The sequence below is a fragment of the Rhinopithecus roxellana genome, chromosome 13 (genome assembly GCF_007565055.1).
Source record: "Rhinopithecus roxellana isolate Shanxi Qingling chromosome 13, ASM756505v1, whole genome shotgun sequence".
Lineage (NCBI taxonomy): Eukaryota > Metazoa > Chordata > Mammalia > Primates > Cercopithecidae > Rhinopithecus > Rhinopithecus roxellana.
The window spans coordinates 130,774,035-130,792,390 of record NC_044561.1 but is presented as its reverse complement, the minus strand read 5'-3'; the positions used below and the strand labels follow the sequence as shown (position 1 = coordinate 130,792,390).

Genomic DNA, 18,356 nt, shown 5'->3' with positions numbered 1-18,356 from the left:
TGTGGTGTCATGGGACGCTCCCTATGACCAGTTGACAGAAGAGGAAAAAATACAGGTTTGTTTTACCAATGGATTCATACCGTATCGTGGCATGAACCATAAATAGCTGCTACACTAGTGGCTCACACCTGTAATCTCAGCACTTTGGGAGGCTGAGGCAGGCGGATCATGAGGTCAGGAGACTGAGACCATCCTGGCTACCATGGTGAAATCCCATCTCTACTAAAATACAAAAACTTAGCTGGGCATGGTGGCAGGCACCTGTAGTCCTAGCTACTCGGGAGGCTGAGGCAGGGGAATCACTTGAACCCGGGAGGCAGAGGTTGCAGGGGGCTGAGACCGTGCCACTGCACTCCAGCCTGGAAGACAGAGTAAGACTCTGTCTCAAAAAACAAATGAACAAAAAAATAGTTGCTACACTATAACCTAGTTTAGGGTTGGATTTTCGAAGATTTCCAGTTGGCAAAACTTCGGAGGGTACAGCTGGTGATCCATCTTATGTGGAAAGGAAGGTGTCTGAATTTACTGATCCGCAAGCATTCCTGTGCAGTTACTGACTGTCCAGCTAGTCAATAACAGAAAGAGATCGCCAAGAACGGTTTCAAGAAGTCTTCAGTGCCAGGCTCAGTGGCTCATGCCTTTGGGAGGCTGTGCCTTTAGCATGTTGTCCCAGCGCTCTGCCAGGCAGGGGTGCCCATGGACACTACACTTCCTTGGCTATAAAGTGAATCTCATTTGAAATGTTACGTCATTGTGTCAGTGAAACAAACACTCATTAAGCCTTGCTGGCTGACACTTGTGAGTAGGAAAAGACAAGCCTTGTATCTGGAATATGAGACTATTCTTGTGAAACGTGACCACCAGCCCCTCCAGGATGGGAGAGTTCCAATACAGTAAACTCTCCTTATAAAATGGGATTCTGTCTGAAGACCTCTATAAACCTGGATGTTTGTGCTCCTTGATGAAGTGACCCACAATGGGAGTTTAGCATTGGTCTCTTTTGCTGGCAGGTTAGATATTCAGGGGCAGCGAGATATTAACCAAAGCTGGGTAGGTCGGCTTTGGTTAGAGAACCCATGCTGTTAGACCCATGAACAGCCTCCAACTCCATCACCCTGGCTACCTTGTCCATGTGCCCATCATGCCAGTACTGCAGTGGCCAATAAGAGATGCTGTCCAGTATCGACTGGCTGAGTCAACTGTCTACTTGGTTGCATAACGCTTCTTTCATGGATGCTCTCTGGTGGACATTAACATTGTATACAAAGAACATCATACTTCGTGCCTATTCCAACCACATAAATTGACCACACACCTCCTTATTTCCAACTTCCAATTGTTGTCTTTCCAGGCCCTCTAGCACTGCCCATGACCCCATGTATCTTCTCACCTTGGGCCACTTCTTCCACAGACAAGTGGATGACCAGGAGTTCTGCCTGAAATGCTGCCTACTGAGAGGCTACGCCCTTATCACCATTTTTCAAGGTCACTCCTGAGGAGGCTGTAATGTGGCTGCTATTTTCATTTTGAACTCATACTGAGCCAACCCATTTATACACCATGCTCACAATTTTTACTCCTGACAACTGGTTGTAAGGGCCCCCTCACACAGTCACAGGTGTGAAATGACATTGTGGCTGACACAACAGTTCTGGAAGTCATGTGCATCTGTGCTCTACAGCTCATTTGGTAACCTCTGCACATTCTCATGCTCAATCTTGAACATACTACTTCCATACTATGAGGGACTGTTGCTGGTCCCAACTGATGTTATGACTGGGTAGTTTAACACGTAACAGGCAGTTCTGGCTGCATGGTCATCTGGTGGCTTATGGTCAGGTGTTCCATCTCTATCAGAGCCAAGTAGCACACCAGAAGATAGATCTACATCCCCCTGCCCCCCAGACACACAGACTTCTCTGCTCCAGGTGGCATGACAGAACCTCAGAGTTCTGCATTGTGAATTTCCCACTGGGCATGTCAGAAACTCTACATTGCATCATTCTGCACCATTAATAATGCCAGAACCATACCTGTTAAGAGTATATGGCCCAGGCAATAGCATTACTTCATCACAACCCAGAGCTACTGTACAGACTTTTCCAGTCCTGGGCTGTTTCCAAAACTGGCAATCTCCCAATTCCACTAGTATTTGGACCAGAGCAGTATTCCCAGGTGTGGGTACGCTGCCTCCAGAACCTAAGGCAAGAACTAGCTCAAGAACCAACAGTGTCTTGCTTTCTCAATGGCAGGAGGTGCAAGAAGCAATAATTCATTACCTTTTGGAAAGGATGCCCTAGAGCACCCCTGACCACTGGAGCCCTAAAAATGTTAGAATGCAGCAGGCTCCTAGATTCCTGTAGGGTTTATATGCCACTTTCTGGAGCAGCTGTCTCCAGGATCTTCTGCACTTCTCATCTGGCTGATCAACATGTCACTGATGTAAAGGAACAATGTAATATTCTACAGGATGTCTAGGTGGTCCAGATCTCTTTGGATTATGACAGAAAACAAGAGAAGTAACATAACCTTCAGGCAAAACTGTATTTTAATTCCATGTAAATGCAAAATGTTTTTGATCCCTGACAGGTACAGAAAAGAACAAATCCACCTAGTCAACACCTACCTACCATATCTGGCAGAGAGGCTAATTGGGATACTTTTTTTTGGTTTTTAGATAGAGTCTCACACTGTCACCTGGGCTGGAGTGCAATGGCATGATCTCGGCTCATTGCAACCTCCACCTCCCAGGTTCACAGGATTCTCCTGCCTCAGCTTCCCCAGTAGCTGGGATTACAGGCGCACACCACCACACCCAGCTAATTTTTCGTATTTTTGGTAGAGACAGGGTTTCACTATGTTGGCCTGACTGAACTCCTGACCTCATGATCTGCCCACCTTGGCCTTCCAAAGTGCTGGGATTTCAGGCCTGAGCCACTGCGCCAGTCAGGGATACTTCTTAGATGAGTTTGTAGCAGTGTACCCAAAACAACTACTGGTTGACAGCAAACAGCGTAGGCTGTCATTCTCCAGGATCCTTGTGATTTCTGCAGGGGTCACGCCGGTAAATTAAACAAAAATGCTGGTAACCACCACTTGCATCACCTGAATCCTTAAAAGTGGCACTTATCTCTGCCATTCCCGCTCTGGGACAATTGTTTTATAATCGTGGTAGGGGATGGGACAGTTTCCAGTTTGTTTGGCTTTTTCCATTTTGTTATCTAACTCTATAGGTCAGGGACCTGGAGTGAGCATTAACTGCCAAGTATGTCAATGTCAATTATTCACTGGAAGGCTAAGAAAATGATCACTACGTCAGTCCACTAGGTCTATGGGTCCGCTGTAAGCTGGACCTTTAGCAGGACTCCATCAATTACCTGGCCACCACATGCAGCCACTCTAACAGAAGGGGATGATGTTCTAGGTGTCTCGACATCAATTTAGACCCTGTGTCCACAAGTCTTCCAAATGTTTGGCTAATCACTTTTCTCCAGGATGTAGTTATCAAAAGAAATTGCTATCAGATCCTTTGGAAAAGTACCTGGGGATTCACTTCTGTGTATACTTGTATAGTTATAAGTCCTTCTTCTTGGTTATTTGGCCACCTCTCAAGTAATGTTTCCATTTCTGAAAACTGGCTCAGTTCCAGAAACTGAGCATGGAATCCTGATTTTTTATAACTGAAACAAGCATCTTGATTTTTTTATTTTCTTCAATTGAGACAGAGTTTTGCTGCATTGCCCGGGCTGGAATGCAGTGGTGCAACCACAGCTCACTGTAACCTTGAACTCCTGGGCTCAAGTGATCCTCCCACCTCAGCTTCCCAAAATGCTGAGATCACAGGCACAGGCCACCGTGCCTGGAGTGATTTTTTTTTTTTTTTTTTTTGGCAGCTGAGTAGTACCCTTCTTAGCTGCCCATCTATTTTGCCTCCAGGGATGCCATGTTTATTAATCAGTTCTATAACCATGCAAGTGAGGCCCCCTTGGCTGCCGCTCAGACCCTGCTGGCTACTATAATTGCAATCCTCTGACTTCTATCAGCTAAGTGTTGCCTTTGGCTTCTTGCGTGTTTTTTTTTTTTTTTTTTTTTTTTTTTTGGTCCCCATTATGTCCCAGAATGGCCTCTTTTGTCTTAGGATCCCATCATCCCCAATACTATCACCCAGCCAAGTTCTGGAACAGCCTTTCTATTGTCATTCTCGCCTACAGAGATGAGCCATCACCGAATATTTTAGTGACATCAGTGCCCCTTTCATCATCGTATGTCTAATGATCTTTATAAATGATGTGTTATTTACACCTTCATGTGGAAAACGATCATCTGGAATGTCTTCTAGATGCACGGAGTATATAAATTTCAGCATGCCACACTCCTTAACCTTTTACTGCCTTCCACCACTGTCTGCCATAGCAATTTTGCCGTTTCAGTTTTGCTTACCATGGCCCATGGTTTTTTCCAAGTGTGGTGTTTTAAAAATATATTGGCAAATTTTTTGATATTCTTCCCTTTAGAAGTTGAAGCCTAATTCCTCTCCCTTTGAATATGGGTGATTTAGTGACTCATTTCTTCCAAATAGGAAGTAGCCGCAGTGATGGTATGTAACTTCTGAGCGTGGTTCACAAAAAGGATACAGCTTTCTTTTGTCCTTTGTCTTTAAATTGCCCTTGGAATCCAGCCATCATATTGTGAGGAAGCCTCGGCCACAGGGACTGGCCACGTAGGGGTGCGCTGGCTGACATCCCAATCTGGGCTGCAGCCAATCTCCAGTATCAGCTGTCAGACATTCGAGCAGATGAACCTTCACTCACTCCAACCTCTAGCCTCTGAGCTGCTCCAGCCGAGGCCTCAGACACTGTGAATAGAGACAACCAATCCCCACTACGTCTGACCCACAGTAACCTAGAGATAAGAAATGATTCTTGTTTTAAGCCACTAAGTGTGGAGTAATTTGTTAGGTAGCAATAGCTATACCACCATTCTAGGAGCCATCCTTGCAGGAAGTCTGCAGCCAGTCTTTGCCAAGGTGTTAAATCACGTATTTCAATAAACACATCTAGGCAAGTTTACATTCCAGCTCCCTTCATCAAGCACCCTCATAATCCAGCCCCACACTTTCCCAGCTCCTGTCAGTACATGTTGGCTGGGTGGTACAGCTTGTTATGGGCTGAAGTGTGTCCCCCTCAAAAGATGCTGAAGCCCCCTAACCCCTGGTAAATCTGAATGTGACATTATTTGGAAATGGGTCTTTGCAGACAAGCTAAGATGAGCTCATTAGGGGGGGCCCTAATCAGTATGACTGGTGTCCTTCTAAAAAGAGATCCATGTCTAATGACCTTTGTCAATGATGTGTTATTTATGCCTTCATTTGGAGACATACACACACAAGATCACCACGTGAATATAAAGGCAGGACTGGGGCAATGCCTCTATAAGCCAAGGAACACCAAAGACTGCCAGCAAACCACCAGAAGCTAGGAGAGAAGTATGAGACAGATTCTTCCTCCCAGCCCCAGAAGGAACCAACCCTGTGAACACTTTGATCTCAGACTCTAGCCTCCATAACTCGGAGACTGCCTAGTTTGTCTGCTGGTTTGTTACTGAAGCCCCAGCAAACTAATAACACAGTTCTTTTGAGGGGGAGGGAGCTATAGTCTCTTTTCTATCTCATTGTTTCCAGCTGAATAATGCAAAAGAAACAACCATAAGTCTATATCTACTGTGCAGTAAGTAGGAGGAGGAGTGCCAGGTTAGTAGGAGAGGTGAGCCACCCCAGCGGGCTTCAGGTTCAAGGCAGACCAGGTGTGATGGCTTACTGGAGCCTAGGACTTTGAGACAAGCCTGGGCAACATAGCAAGACCTTGCCTCTACAAATAATAAAAAACGTATCCGGGCGTGGTGACACGCGCCTGTAGTCCCAGTTACTTAGTAGGCTAAGGTGGGAGGATCATTTGAGCCCAGGAAGTTGAGGCTACAGTGAGCCATGATCTAGCAACTGCACTCCAGTCGGGGCAACAGAGTGAGACACTATCTACAAAAAAAAGGTTTAAGGCAGTTTGGGGAGTCAAAATCTTTGAAGGCATCTACACGGGTATCTCCAACCCATGTATGACGGGCTTTTCTTTATTTTTTTTAAAGACAGGGCCTCACTCCTGTTGCCCAGACTGGAGTGCAGTGGTGCAATCACAGCTCACTACAGCCCTAACTTCCAGGGCTCAGGTGATCCACCCACATTCGCCTCCCAAGTAGATGGGACCACAGCTGTGGCCACCATGCCCATCTAATTTTTCGTGTTTTCAGTACAGACGGGGTTTTGTCACGTTGCCCAAGCTGGTCTTGAACTCCTGGACTCAAGCAATCTTCCCGCTTTGGCCTCCCAAAATGCTGGGATTACAGGTGTGAGCCACTGTGCCCGGCCTCATCTTTTCTGAGCAGGGCTCCAAACTTAGTGGAAGAGTATTGCCTTGTTTGGGTGTTCTCCTGTTTTTGGAGCTCAAACAGGGATGTTAATTCCTGGGCCTGGTTCTTGTCTTTGTCCTGCTGCAGTAAATGATGCTTCTCTGTATGCAACCGGACAGACTCACTGACTTACAACTGTATGTTGCTTGCCTTCAGCTGACCACTACTCTTAAGAGACTCGGTGGCACTAAGCAAGAGCTATTCAATCCCTTTTTCCATCTTTTTATCTACCACGTTCAGCATATATGAAATGTCTGATACTTCACCCACTCGTGGATATTCCATTTCACTACTTCACCCTCCTACTTCACTGCTGGTGAGTGATGCAGCCTCGAATCCCATCTTCTCACCAGCTTTAATGTTGCAGAATGGTTTCTCCAGAAGCAGATGCTGCGACGGGGTGTGCGGTACGAGGATGCTGACATGGTATCAACACCTGTGAGAGGAAGGGGAAGGAAGCAGGACTGGACGGAGGAAGGGTATGCAGGTCCCGCAAAGCTTTGGCCAGCCTCGTGCGGAGCTCTGGAACAAGAACTGCTGACGTTCGCAGACTCGGACACTCCTGCCTCACTCAGTAACAGGCGGGCGGCATCGGGGCACCGCCACGGCCACGCGCGCACCGTCAGACACACCCCCACACATTCGGGGAGCAGGGCCTTCAGGACGCGGCGGGGCCCTCTCAGTCTAGCTCCGCCAGGCCCCTCGTCCGTCCTCCCGCCCTCCAAGGTCACCTCGCGGTCCGACATGGCTGTTGGGGCTCCTTCGGGGCCAGCGACGTGTACTTCTAGGGCTATTTTTTAAAACAAAGCGTGAACACAGGTTAAGGCACGAGGAAGGTGCCTCGCCGCCACCACGGACCGCGCGGCGTTTGCGGTCAACACAGCCAGAAAGCGAACACAGCGGTCAACGCGGAAGCGCCACGCCGCGCGCACCGGGAGGAACCCCGGGAGGGGCGGGTCGGGGGGAGGGCCGCGCGCGGGGCCGCCAGCGGCGCCTGGGGTGTCAGCGCCAACGCCCACGGGCTGGTCATCCCCACGCAGGCGCCTCTGGCCGCAACTCGACGGCCTGGCCCCGTCAGGCCAGCTACCCTCAAGCCGGCCCAGCGCAGAGCCTGTCGGGAGCGGCGCTCTCCCGCCTCTCCCAATGGGAGCCCGGAGCGGCATCGACGCGTCCTCGGGCCAATGGAAGCGAGGCTCTGGTGTTGCTGGGCGGGGCCGGGAGGGCAGCCCAAGCCCGAGACCCACTGCGCACGCGCGCTCGCTACCCGCCCTTCCCGCCGCGCACGCGCTCCCGCGTAGGGCCGGCCGGGCGCTCAGGGGCGCTCAGGGACGCGCGGGGCGGCGGCGGCGCGGAGGAGCCATCCGCGCTCGTGCCCGGGCGGGTGCGTTGCCGCTCTGGCCGCGCCCCTGCCCCGCCGCCTCCCGCTCCTTGCTTGGCGGATCTAGGTTGTTGGCCTGAGGGGAGCGACGTAGCCGCGGTTTGCGCTGCAGCCGCCAGGCCCGGTCCGGTTCCAGCATCTGCCCGGACGCTAGCCGGCCTGGCCATGGCTGACCGCGGGTGCCCGCTGGAGGCGGCGCCGCTGCCTGCAGAGGTGCGGGAGAGCCTGGCTGAGCTGGAGCTGGAGCTGTCTGAAGGTGAGCCGGATCCCGCCCTCAACCCCCGCGACCCGCCCTCACCTGGGACCCCCGTGCAGCCCCTCGCTCCGGGACCCCCGCCCTTCACCCCCTGGACCCCCACGCGGCCTCTAGCCCCTGGGACCCCTGCCCCTCAACGGAACCCCGGTTCCTGGATCCCGGGACCCCACCCCTCGCCCCGGAGACACCGTTCCTCAACCCCGGGACCCCGCCCCTCACCCGGGACCCGAGCACGGCCTCTCACCCTGAGACCCCCGCCCTTCACCCCCGGGATCCCCGCCCCTCACCCCCGGGACCCCAGCACAGCTCCTCACGCCCGGGACCCCACCCCTCCCCCCCAGGACCTCCTGCCTCTCACCCCCGGAACCCCGCGCGGCCCCTCACCCCGGGGACCCCACCCTTCACCCTGGGAGTCCCGCGCTGCCCCTCCGGACCCCCGACCCTCAGCCCCGGCACCCCCGCGCGCCCCTCAAACCAGGGACTACTGTCCCGCCTCTCATACAAGGACCCCACCTCCCCCAGGCCCCTCACACCTGGGACCCCTACTCCTCACCCCAGGACCCCAATACGGCCCTGCACCCAAGACCCCCGACTGGACCCCCACGTCGGGACCCCAGCCAAACTTCTGGAGACCTTTCCCTATCTCCAGCTGCTCCCCCCATGGGATCCGACCCCAAGGACTGGCTTTGACTAGGTCGTTTGGACAGGTGTGAGAATCTTGAGAGGAAATGACCACTTTTGCCCCAAGCTGTGAGCCCTGCTTTTCTCAAGGCTGTAGGTCTGGGCTTGTCTGGGCTTCACTGGGGTGACTGCGCCCGTTGTCCGCAGGCAGCTACTTCCCTCGGATCTGGGAGCCCTTGCCACGCGCCTGATACTCTAGGAGCTGCACCCTGTGCCTTATTTTATTATCTATAAAGCGGGGTTACAACAGCATTTCCATTTTGGATTGTTATGAGGCTACAATACCTTAATGTATGCAAAGCACATAACACTTAGGAGTTGTTAGCCCCCTCATGGAATTTTTTAAAGTAAAAAAAAAAAGTCCTATAAATGGTTGGTTGATAAAAATAGACTGGAGTAATCTGGCTTCAGAGGTGGTGGGTGGCATTTCCCATTTGGATGTTATCCCTTTCAAGGCCTGTGTCCTGATATTCCTTTTGGCTGTCATTAGGAAAGAGTTAAGTTCTCCAGTGTCAAAAAGGACTTGCAGTCCTTGAAGAAAAGCATGTAATTGATTCTTACTCTGTTTTTGAGACCTAAATGCATTTTTGGCTTTTAGAATCCATTTTAAAATAATCTTATTATTCTTAATTTAAGTTTCAGATTGATAACATTTTGCTGGGTCTGGGGTAATTATTTCTCAAAACATCTAATTAATATGCACTCGCATATAGTAAGTCATTTAATCCTTACCAACCTTAGGGAGGTAGATGCTGTTGTGATCTTGTTTTACATATAATACAACGTGTACTTGCAGCTATTTTGAATTCAGCATTCAGCTTTTTAAAAATGTTGTGATATGTGGCGGTGTTTTTTTTTTCTTTGAGATGGAGTCTTGCTCTGTCGCCCAGGCTGGAGTGCAATGACCTGATCTCGGCTCACTGCAACCTCTGCCTCCCAGGTACAAATGATTCTTCCGCCTCAGCCTTCCGAGTAGCTGGGATTACAGGCGCTTGCCACCACTCTCGGCCAATTTTTGTATTTTTAGTAGAGTCAGGGTATCACCATGTTGACTAAGCTGGTCTCGAACTCCTGACCTCAGGTGATCTGCCTGCCTCGGCTCCCAAAGTGCTGGGACTACAGGCATGAGCCACCGTGCCTGGCTTGTGGCACATTTTTAAAAATGGAAGTACAGGCCGAGTACACAGTGGTTCATGCTTGTAATCCCAACACTTTGGGAGGCCACGTTGGCTTGGAGACAGGAGTTCAGAACAGCTTGGGCAACATAGCAAGACTCTGTCTCTACAGTATTAAAACAAATTAGCTGGGCGTGATGGTGTGCACCTGTAGTCCCAGCTACTTGGGAGGCTGAGGCAGGAGGATCACTTGAGCCCTGGAGCACTCCAGCCTGGGCAATAGAGCGAGACCCTGTCTCACAAAAAAAAAAGGAAAAAAAAAGGAAAGAAATGGGTGAATTTGAGAATTCTTGGTGATAGATGCTCTTTAGGCAGTTTGACAAAATTAAATTAGGAATGGGTTTGACAGGTTCTACTGTACCGCATTTGTTAAGGCTCTTTAGGGAAAATCACATATATGCGGTTTAGATTCTATATATTTCTTTTTTTTTTTTTTTTTTTGAGACGGAGTCTCGCTCTGTCACCCGGACTGGAGTGCAGTGGCCGGATCTCAGCTCACTGCAAGCTCCGCCTCCAGGGTTTATGCCATTCTCCTGCCTCAGCCTCCCGAGTAGCTGGGACTACAGGCGCCAGCCACCTCGCCCGGCTAGCTTTTTGTATTTTTTTAGTAGAGACGGGGTTTCACCGTGTTAGCCAGGATGGTCTTGAACTCCTGACCTCGTGATCCCCTGGTCTCGGCCTCCCAAAGTGCTGGGATTACAGGCTTGAGCCACCGCGCCCGGCCAGATTCTATATATTTCAAACATATTTTTGCATATTGCTCCTAATTTCTGCTCCAGTGTATTCATTATTCCCTCAATTTTTTGTTGTTTTGTAGTCATGTTTGAGTGCTTGCTAGGCATTGACAATTGAATCCTTTCCTCAAAGAACTTTATAATTTGTGCGACATAACACAGGTACTTAAATGAAAGAAATGTTTCCTATCTGTTGGATCCATTTATGCTCTTGTCATCTTAGAGATATGTAGGGGATATATAGTTAAGTAAAGGATTAAGATTATGTAACGTGGAGAGGAACCTGGAAAAGTAGCTTAAGCTGAGAAAGGGGGTAAACAAAAAAAGTATAAAGCCCAGAAATAGTGGCTCAGTCCTGTTATGTCTGCATATTGGGAGGCCAAGGCAGGAGGATCACTTGAGCCCGGGAGTTTGAGACCAGCCTAGGCAACATTGGGAGACCCTGTCTCTTCCAAAACGAAAATAAAAATAAATTTGCTGGACGTGGTGATATGTGCCTGTAGTCCCAGCTACTTGAGGGGCTGAGGTGGGAGGATCACTTGATGAGGTTGTGAGCCTTTTTAGTGTCACTGCATTCCAGTCTGGAAGACAGAGTGAGACCTTGTCTCAAAAAGAAAAGTGTTAAGGGGAAAAGACAGCAAGGGCAGAGTAGTAGAGTGGCAGCCAAGGAGGTGGAAGCTCTGGCTTCTTGGCTTCTTTCCCTGCTCCTGGACTGGCCTGACATTTTTCTTTTGGCCACAATAGGTCAGTGATTACTTAGGCACAGTCACACGTGGACCTGCTTCCAGGGCGCTTCCACAGGTTAATGCTGGCTTCTATAGTTTATATTGTGGTTGTTGTTGACGTGGGGTCTCCCTGTTGGATTTGGAGATGCTTACTGATAAGGACTTTGTTTTAGGCAGATTTTTGACATTTTCACACAGTGGTGGGCATCTGGTAAAATGTCTGTGAATCTCCAATGGATTATAATGTCTCTAAACTTGGGTTTAGTCAGCTGTAAAAGGGGGTGAATATCAGCTTTATTGACATTCCAGGTTTATTGTCAAGATTCAGTCAGATAGTGTATGTGAAAATGCTTTGAAACTGGTGTCTTATTTATATAATTAAAGGGAGATACTAGTAATGAGTTATAGTCCTGAAACAACCAATGTTAGTGTTTCATTGTTATTATTTTTGTATATTGTCAAAATAGTATAGCTTTTTATAGCATTCACATTTATCTGAGAAATTGCCTAAAACTTAGAGTTGTCACTGTGCTTGGTAGGTTGGAAGGAAGAAGAAGCTTAACAGTTACAAAGATGCTGTCTTCAACAGAACTGGTAATGAGTGATACCTGAATAATCTAGAAAATCCTGCATGCCTTCCCCTCAGCCTGTTGAAAGTATCCCCTGCCTTTCTTCATACCTCACACCTGGCCTTATTCTCCAACATCCTCACTCATTCTCATCATCAACCATTGTGACTGGCATTGGTCCTGAGGGAAAGTTCTGGTAGAACGCTATGATTTCGTTCTATAGGGCAAGTTTGCTGAATTTCTGTTATAGATGCCCAAGAGGGAAATAAGGCATAGCTGTGTTCGTGCTCCTTAACTTTTCTGGCTGTTTGCCCTCTTGACTTACGAGTCTTGCTTCAGATTAAGATGAAGATGAAGAGTAGAAGTACATGGAACCCTACTCTTCTTAGACCCCCTGCCCCCTCAACCATGAACACACAGAGAAGAATTCTTACATGTGGTTCCTGAAAACCTGTCAGGATGTTCATTGATGAAAGTGAGATCATTAGAGGCATAACCTTGGTATTTAAAGAAGAATTAATTCCAAACCCTCTGTGCTTTGCCTGTTACTGTAACAAATTACCTTGGACACACCTCACAGCTGATTTTGGCACACCAGTGCTGTACAGTGTCTTGGAGCTGTTGCTGTTGAACTGCTTTTAAAACATGGACAGTGGCATTTTGTTCTTTGTTTTAGTGGACTGCAGTGGGTTAGAGAGGAAATTTCTACACAACAGGCTACCTTTATCCCATTCCGATTACTTTATTCAGGTTAATAGGTCTATTCCATAGCTTTAACTTTAGTCTTTTTCTTGATTTCTTATATTCTAACAATGCAGGACTTCTAGTCTAGATGGAATAAAATGAAAAGGGGGAAAAAACTCTGTGGGTATACAGGAAGAGACTTCTCTCACAGAGCTTTTTTCCTCTTCAACTGTCTTTAATTTCTAAAATCTGGGATATAATTTTGTTTGTGTGTGTGTGTGTGTGTGTGTGTGTGTGTGTGTGTGTGTGTGTTTTCACATGGAATCTCACTCTGTTGCCCAGGCTGGAGTGCAGTGGCATGATCTTGGTTCACTGCATCTTCCACCTCCCGGGTTCAAGCGATTCTGCTGTCTCAGCCTCCCAAGTAGCTGGGATTACAGACATGAGCCACCGCACCCAGCCCATAATTCTTAATTTTCAGAATGACAGCCTGTCATTGCCTTTGTGTTAATAAACATTTGTTTTGCTTCTTAAATATTTTGTGGTATATAAAAGTTCTCATGTTCAGCCAGACACGGTGGCTCAAGCCTGTAATCCCAGCACTTTGGGCAGTTGAGGTGGGTGGATCACCTGAGGTTAGGAGTTCCAGACCAGTTTGACCAACATGGCGAAACCCCTCTCTACTAAATACAAAAAATTAGCCGGGCGTGGTGGCACACGCCTGTAATCCCAGCTACTTGGAAGGCTGAGGCAGGAGAATCGCTTGAACCCGGGAGGCAGAGGTTTCAGTGAGCCGGTTTTGCGCCATTGCACTCCAGCCTGGGCAACAAAAGCGAAACTTCATCTCAAAAAAAAAAAAAAAAAAAAAAAAAAACGTTCTCATGTTCAAATTCTCCTCATCTGTCAAAGGCCAGCCCAAATGCTCTTAGTCTATTTTGTGTTGTGTCTGTGTTCTATAACAGAACCCCACACATAGGTAATTTACAAAGAAAATTTATTTCTCACAGTTCCAGAGGGTGGAAGTCCAATATTAAGGTACTAGCATCTAGGAAGGACTTTCTTGGCGTGTCGTCCCATGGTGGAAGGTGAGAAGGCAAGAGAATGTGTGGACAAGAGAGGAAGGGAGCCAAACTCATCCTTTTGTCTGGAAGCCATTCCTGATAACTAACCTATTCCTGCAATAACAGCATTAATCCACTAATCACCTCTTAAAGGTTCTGCCTCTCAACACTGCAGCATTGGGCGTTTTCTTTTTCTTCTTGGTATTCATGTCTTTTTTTTTTTCTTGAAGAAAACATACAACAAATGTCAGAATATGAGATAGGGAATTTCTCCTGGAACAGCATCTAGATTATTTTCTAGAGCACTTTAGTTACGTGGTACGTAATGACGATAATTCTTCTGAACACAATTCAGAATTTGAACCGATATTTGTTGTTTCAGGAAAGCAGAATTTCCTTTGAATGATGGATAAGAATGGTGAGGATCTTTATAATATAGAATAAATTGCTGAAAAAAAAACTTTGAGGGAATATTCAAAGCACCCTCTTATTTTGAACCTTCCTTGATCATCTCTAATGTGACTGCTTTCTCAGAAGTCTCATGTCATTTGTCCCCTCTTTTGGAGTTCTTGCTGCTTTTTTTCATTTTTTGCATTTGTTTTCACTTTTTCAGTGTCTACTGTATCCTAGGTAATATTTCAGCTGTCAAAAGTCAGATTTACAGCTGGGCATGGTGGTCACTCCTGTAATCCCAGCACTTTGGGAAGCCGAGGTGGGTGAATCACCTCAGGTCAGTAGTTCGAGACCAGCCTGACCAACATGACGAAACCCCGTTGCTACTAAATACAAAAAAAAAAAAAAGTAGCCGGTCATGGTGGCACATGCCTGTAATCCCAGCTACTTGGGAGGCTGAGGCAGGAGAATCACTCAAACCCGGGAGGCGGAGGGAGACTATTTTTATAATAATACTAAGATGCCATTTCTATTTTGATTGTGTTGACACGTGTACTGATGGTCCAAAAGCAATCGTAGGGAAAACTGCTGGCACTTTAATGTAAATTGAGGCAGGGACTCCAAGTGGCACTAACAGTCATTATTCACTACCTGTCCACTTGTAGTTTTAAAAAAACAAAAAGGGGCCAGGCGCGGTGGCTCAAGCCTGTAATCCCAGCACTTTGGGAGGCCGAGACGGGTGGATCACGACGTCAGGAGATCGAGACCATCCTGGCTAACACGGTGAAACCCCGTCTCTACTAAAAAATACAAAAAACTAGCCGGGCGAGGTGGCGGCGCCTGTAGTCCCAGCTACTCGGGAGGCTGAGGCAGGAGAATGGCGTAAACCCGGGAGGCGGAGCTTGCAGTGAGCTGAGATCCGGCCACTGCACTCCAGCCTGGGCGACAGAGCAAGACTCTGTCTCAAAAAATAAATAAGTAAAAGTAAAAATGTGAGGTATTTTAAAAATTTCACAGTATTAGTTTTGTTTTTTTTTTTTTTTTTTGAGACGGAGTCTCGCTCTGTCGCCCGGGCTGGAGTGCGGTGGCCGGATCTCAGCTCACTGCAAGCTCCACCTCCCGGGTTTACTCCATTCTCCTGCCTCAGCCTCCCGAGTAGCTGGGACTACAGGCACCCGCCACCTCGCCCGGCTAGTTTTTTGTATTTTTAGTAGAGACGGGGTTTCACCGTGTTAGCCAGGATGGTCTCGATCTTCTGACGTCGTGATCTGCCCGCCTCGGCCTCCCAAAGTGCTGGGATTACAGGCTTGAGCCACCGCGTACGGCCATTTATTTTTTATTTTTTATTTTTTATTTTTTTTAAGATAGTGTCTTGCTCTGTTGCCTAGGTGCGAGTGCAGTGGTGTGAGGATAGCTCACTGCTGCCTTGAACTCCTGGGTTCAAACGATCTTCTTGCCTCAGCCTCTTGAATAAGTGGAACGTAGTAGCTGAAAGACATGGATGTCATCGTCTATTTCTTTATATTTTTTATAACGTTTTAAAGCTATTGCTTAGTTTAATAAATATTTCAGTTTGTGTATGTAAGGACAATCAGGCATTTCAATTTATAAAACATGTTTGAAAATCTTTAAAAATTATACATACTGACTAGTTGACTTGTATGTTACACTAGCAAAATTTGTTATTCATGATTTGGGAATACCCTCTTTAGAGTTTTTTTTTTTTTATAGTAAATTATCCCAGTAAAAGTGTCTTTTTACAAAAGTTTGATTTCTAAGTTTCTTTAAAAATATCAGCACCAGCTGGGCACAGTGGCTCACACCTGTAATCCCAGCACTTTTGAGAGGTCGAGGAGGACGGCTGAGGAGGGTGGATCGTTTGAACTCAGGAGTTTGGGATCAGCCTGAGTAACATGGTGAAACCCCATCTCTACTAAAAATACGAAAATTAGGGCGGGGTGCAGTGGCTCACGCCTGTAATCCTAGCAGTTTGGGAGGTTGAGGTGGACAGGTCCCTGGAGTCCAGGAGTTTGAGACCAGCCTGGGCAACATGACGAAACTCCGCCTCTACTTTAAAAAAAAAAAAAAAAAATAGCCTGGCACGGTGGTAATCCCAGCTACTCGGGAGACTGAGGCAGGAGAATCTCTTGAACCCAGGAGGTGGAGGTTGCAGTGAAATGAGATTGTGCCACTGCACTCCAGCCTGGGTGACACACTAAGGCTCTGTCCCAAAAAAAAAAAAAAAAAAGCTGGGTGTGGTGGTGCACACCTGTAATCCCACCTACTCTGGTGGCTGAGGCAAGGAGAACTACTTGAACCTGGGACTGGTGGAAGCTGCAGTGACCTGAAATTGCACCACTGCAGTCCATGACACCCTGACTAAAAAAAAAAGAAAATCAGCACCAGAACAAATCCTACACAAGCCCACTTGTATCAGGAATTTAAAATATTCAGGCTCATAGAAGCAGAGAGTAGAATGGTGGTTGCCAGGGACTGGGGTGGTGGGAGAATCTGGAAGGTGCTGATCAAAGGGTATGTAGTTTCAGTTATACAAGATGAGTAACTCCTAGAGAGCTGCTGTACAGCTAAGTGCATATAGTTAACAATATTGTATAATTAAAAATTTGTTAAGAGAGTAGATCTCATGTTAAATGTTCTTATCACAAACAAGAAGAAAGGAAGAAACTTTTAGAGATGATGATTATGTTTATGGTGATGGTTTCACAGGGATATACTTATATTTAAACTCATCAAAATTTATACATTAAATATGCACAAGTTCTTATAGGTTAATCATATGTCGGTTTAAAAAAGAAATATCAGTGATTTCAATTTTAATATCCTAAAACTTTAAACATGCTTCATTGCCAGCTATTCTGTACCTGTTTAGTTCCTGTCTTTCTTTCACCGCTTAAGTTTAAACTTCACTTTCTGTTTGAGGCTCTGCCTTCTACTAAAGCCCCCTTCTCCCCTACCTTCACAGAATAAAGTACCTGTGCTCTGTATCCTTTTAAAACTCGTTGTATCACTCTTGTAGGATCATAATTATTTGTTCATGATTATTTGTTTGCTTGTCTTTTCTATACTGTTTTACAGGGAACATTTCAAAAGGAAGGTTTGATCTGCTCATCTTTCTGTCTCCAGCACCTTGCACATTTTAGGCATTTCAATGGATGCTTATTGAATTGATAAAAGTGAAAACCTCACATGGTGTTTATTCCGTTTCAAATAAAGAATCCTCTGTAAATGGTTTAATACTTACGTTTTTTACAGCAGTTTTTCTAATTCAGTGAACCCATCAGCAGGATAGATATGTGCCTCAGGGAACCGTTGAATCAGAATGTGGTCTTTGTTGCTTTAAATGACCAGAAAGAAAAAAACTTAGAGGAGACTGAGATAAGTGCACTGTGGCTCCTGTCCTCCTGTAGGATCCAGGCTAAGCTGGAGAGGCCTCACTGGTGTGGAGCTCGATGACTTACATCTAATCTATCGTTTGTTTGGGGCCCATGAGGGCATAATCCACTGATGGCCTCATCGCTGTGCTGTGGGTCCACACTGCCCTCAAGCTGAGGCTATGCTTCCTATAGCAGGAATACCAAGGCTGTTTCTCAGGAGTCCTGATGAGAACTGTCTCAAGGACTCCTCATTGACCTGGCTGGAACTTTCTTAGTGCTGCCTTTAGTCTAAGACTTTTTCTGGCCGACCTGCCTTCCTTTCCTCCTCACCTGGCAAACATCTACTGGTTCCCTCCCCATTTGCCCTCAAGGGCGTTTTCCCACATCAATCTCTTTCACATCTAATCCTGTGATAGCATCTGCTTTTCAGAGGACAGGAACTGCTACAGGGGGTCACTGATTAGACCCACGCTACAAGGGCTGATTTATATCTGGCGTGTAGGTTTAGATGTTTGTCTCCCTTATTAATAGTTTGCTCTTCGAGGCTGTACCTGGCACACAGTTGTTGGTCAATATGTATTGAATTATTCACTCTTCTAGGGATGCTGTTGCCTGTGTCCGACTCTGGTTTAGCTACCCATTGTGAAGCATCATGAGAGCAGGGGCCAAACCTGCCTTGTTCCTCCGAGTTTCGGGCACCAGAGTAGGCTTATGCATTGTCAATGTCCAACTCCTCTAGCTTGCTGAGTCTCCCTCTATATGACTTAGCACCATCTACTTTTCTTTAGGAGCACTTACTGTAAGGAGTACAGTAAATAATTGCAATAAGTAATTATCCCAAGTATT

The 18,356-nt window shown here is 47.1% G+C and overlaps 1 protein-coding gene across 4 annotated transcripts in view; it reads left to right on the top strand.

Annotated features, from left to right (window-relative positions):
* The first annotated feature begins 7,759 nt into the window (after nucleotides 1-7,759).
* Nucleotides 7,760-18,356, top strand: part of DIP2A (disco interacting protein 2 homolog A) — a 107,894-nt gene continuing 97,297 nt past the window's right edge. For all 4 annotated transcript variants that reach the window (XR_004052601.1, XM_030914341.1, XM_030914340.1 and 1 more), the window contains exon 1: nucleotides 7,760-8,093. Coding sequence is in view for 3 of the 4 variants with exons in the window: in XM_030914341.1 (XP_030770201.1) it covers nucleotides 8,003-8,093 (91 nt within the window). In the remaining variant the exon portion in view is untranslated. The remainder of the gene's footprint in view (nucleotides 8,094-18,356) is intronic.